This window comes from Helobdella robusta, assembly GCF_000326865.2.
Source record: "Helobdella robusta unplaced genomic scaffold HELROscaffold_11, whole genome shotgun sequence".
Classification (NCBI taxonomy): domain Eukaryota; kingdom Metazoa; phylum Annelida; class Clitellata; order Rhynchobdellida; family Glossiphoniidae; genus Helobdella; species Helobdella robusta.
In genome coordinates, this window is record NW_008703617.1 from 3772854 (window position 1) to 3775918 (window position 3065).

At 37.0% G+C, this 3065-nt stretch overlaps 1 protein-coding gene across 1 annotated transcript; it reads right to left on the reverse strand.

Annotated features, from left to right (window-relative positions):
* Positions 1-1388: 1388 nt before the first annotated feature.
* Positions 1389-2680, reverse strand: HELRODRAFT_190250 (hypothetical protein). Its single transcript, XM_009012986.1, has 4 exons — positions 2606-2680; positions 2036-2183; positions 1768-1971; positions 1389-1659 (listed from the first exon to the last, which is right to left on the reverse strand). Exons 1-4 carry the CDS (start codon positions 2651-2653, stop codon positions 1568-1570), a joined length of 492 nt encoding a protein of 163 aa, XP_009011234.1. The 5' UTR covers positions 2654-2680; the 3' UTR covers positions 1389-1567.
* Between the last annotated feature and the right edge of the window lie 385 nt (positions 2681-3065).

Genomic DNA, 3065 nt, shown 5'->3' on the forward strand with positions numbered 1-3065 from the left:
CTGTCTCGTCGTGAACCACTATCCTAACTTAACTATCATTATAATTGCTTGCTTGCTTTAACACAAATCTATATACAACCCATATTTACTTATATCTCCCAACCTAAATTATCATCTACATAATAATATTTAAATAATTGTTATTTAAGTTCTCTTGTACAGACAGATACATTCACACAAAAACTAAGATACAAACACCAAGATTTTAAGATACAAATTCTAATATACAGATACAAACAGTGAGATACAGATTATTAAGATACAAACACCATTATACCATGACTTAATTGTATTGTTTGAAATTATTTTCAAAAGTTAGACAAACTATGATTTAACAATTTATATAGCGAGTAACATTTTCACCACAAGTGGAATTTGTTATTTTTGGTTAGACCTGGTGTTGTTGTAACATTGAAAGTAATTTTTGACAAAATTCCAAATGAAGCATGTTTTGTTTTGTTTCTTTAAAATCAAAATTTAAGTACTCGTTGTTAATTAATAGAATTTTCTTTTATTTCTAAAATAAGAAATATTTACCAAAAAATAATTGTGCAGTGCTGTTAATAAAGGATGTGTATAGAATGTAGAGTGTACAGATGTGTATAGGATGTCAGAAATGGGTGCATAAGAGATGTAGTGGTTTGAGGGGGGCACTGAAAAAGGTGGAAGGCACGTTCAAATGTAAGAAATGTGTTCATGGTGTGATTAATAGGACGGACGCAAGGACGGGGTTGAGTGGTGGTATTGAAAGAGTGGAAAGCTTTGTTTACTTAGGGGATAAGCTGAATGCGGATGGAGGATGTTTGATCGCAGTTACGGCTAGAGTTCGTGTGAGATGGATGAAATTTAGGGAACTGGGTGGGGTATTGTGTGGAAATAAATGGTCAGTGAAGGTGAAAGGGAGGGTATATAAAGCATGTGTGAGAGCAGCGATGGTATATGGTGGTGAAACTTGGATGTTGAGGAGAGAGGAGGAAAGTGTACTGCAGAGGGCTGAAAGAGCTATGGTGAGGATGATGTGTGGGGTTAAAGTGAAGGATAGGAGGAGTAGTACAGAGCTGATGTCGAGGATGGGACTGAATGAGGACATTGTGACATTGATAAGGAGATCGAGATTGCGGTGGTATGGACATGTGTTGAGAAGGGATGAAAGGGTCGGGATTAGGCGAGCGTTGGAGTTCGAGGTTGAAGGAGTGGTAGGAAGGGGTCGTCCGCGGTTGAGATGGAGAGAGCAGGTGGAGAAGGACAGGGTGAAAGCGGGGTTGCGTGATACTGAGGCGAGTGACAGATGTGAATGGCGTCGAGGGGTATTTCGGTTTCATCATAGGTAGCCAAACGGCAACCCCCGATCTCGGGGAAAATGTCGTCTAAACGTGTGTTGTTGTTGTTGCTGTTAATAAAGTCTTTTTATAACAAGTGTCAAACTTTTAGTTGAAAGGAATTTTTATTTGAAACATTGAAATAAATTAAGTTAAAAAGATTATTATTCACAATTATGTTGATTCAAAAAAATTAAAAAAACTCAAAAGAGAAAATTATGATGGACAAAAGTCAGAAACAGTTCTTTCTACTTCTTGCGGACAATCATCAACTCTGCGATGTAGGAGCCAATTCCGTCGGGTACAACCGCGTGGAGAGCTTTCTTAATGCCTTGAACGTCTATCGTTTGGTTTTTGTTCGTGTAAAGATTGAAAAGTTGAACAACATCCATTCAAAACTCTCTGAAGTCCATCTGACACATGTATTTTTCGTCGAAGATGACCTCACCGCCGCTTTTCTCCAGGTAACTTTTGACGTCTTTGGCTTCCATCAACAATTCCATCTTGTCGCTGAAGTATCTGTGGAGGTTCTGCATCACGTTTATGGTTCTGCCGTTTTCATCGAGGGAGTCGGACATGTGCACAATCACCAACACTCCAGTTTTTGGAGTCAGCCACTGTTTCAAACATTTTTTAAGAATCAGTTGGCATTCTTCGAGATTGAAGTCGTACAGCATGTGACTTAACAGGATCACATCGAATCTAGCTCAGACAACTGCGGGCCGTATGTAGGGTGGGACAGTTTTGAGGCAGATGGGACATGAGGGGCAGCAAGATTTTCGATTCGTTTCTCCTTTCGCGAAATTTGCTCAACATCTGCGGATAGGTCATGCTTTTTAAATCGCCCATTTCTACTTTGAATGTCTGATTGTTGGCAAATTTTTTCTAAATTAAATTAGAAAATTTTCGGAGTATTGATGGTTATGATGGTGCGGGTGACTTGATGAACTTGGACAAGTTGTACCTCTTAAATTCCTAATTTCAACCTGCACGTACAACAGTTTGTCAAATGTTAGTCGACGATGAATTTGTGGGTTCTCATGAAAAATTATGTTCAAATTGTCAACCAGTTTACATGTATCGGGTAGCAATTTAAACAACCACTGTATAAAATGTTCACAAAAGTAAAATTTAAATGTAAAAAAATAAATTACCAATATAAGAACATCTTTGAATGTGCATCGGAAGGTGACACGCATACAAACAAAAAAGAAACAAACAAAATTGACCAAACAAACAAACTAACTAACAAACAAACAAACAACAATACAATCAAACGCACATACCTTTTTTAGCTCTCTCCAATCAAAAAAAATTTTCACAAAATCCTTCATATCGAAGCTCCAACATTACCTTTTATAATAATATATGCCGAGTTTTTAGAGTACTTTTCCATTGATGAAAAAGTAGGTGTGTGTGTTTGTGCATATATATATATTTACATATGTATATATATATACCACATACATACATATTATATATATATATATATACACGTATGTGTGTGTTTTTTTGTGTTTGTATGTGTATATGTGTGCAACTATATTTACGTGTTTGTGCGTATATTAGTGTAAGGAGAGGAATTTTTTAAAGTGATATAGCACGGACTGAAAGAAATGAACGCTGTTATGCGCGTGTAATATAATAGAATGTCTCACAGACGCTTTCCCTACGTCTCAGCTCAGACAGAAGCAAGCCTATTTACGCAAATGTACGTGCGTTTATCTTTGCATCTTCGCTTGCATT

Bases quoted from the DNA above. Each gene is read 5' to 3' on its own strand.
- HELRODRAFT_190250 (XM_009012986.1), bottom strand. From the start codon at position 2,653: ATGAAGGATTTTGTGAAAATTTTTTTTGATTGGAGAGAGCTAAAAAAG. The intron at 2,184-2,605 runs GTATGTGCGTTT...GCCAACAATCAG, and splicing joins ATTGGAGAGAGCTAAAAAAG to ACATTCAAAGTAGAAATGGG. The intron at 1,660-1,767 runs GTGAGGTCATCT...ACCAAACGATAG, and splicing joins TTACCTGGAGAAAAGCGGCG to ACGTTCAAGGCATTAAGAAA.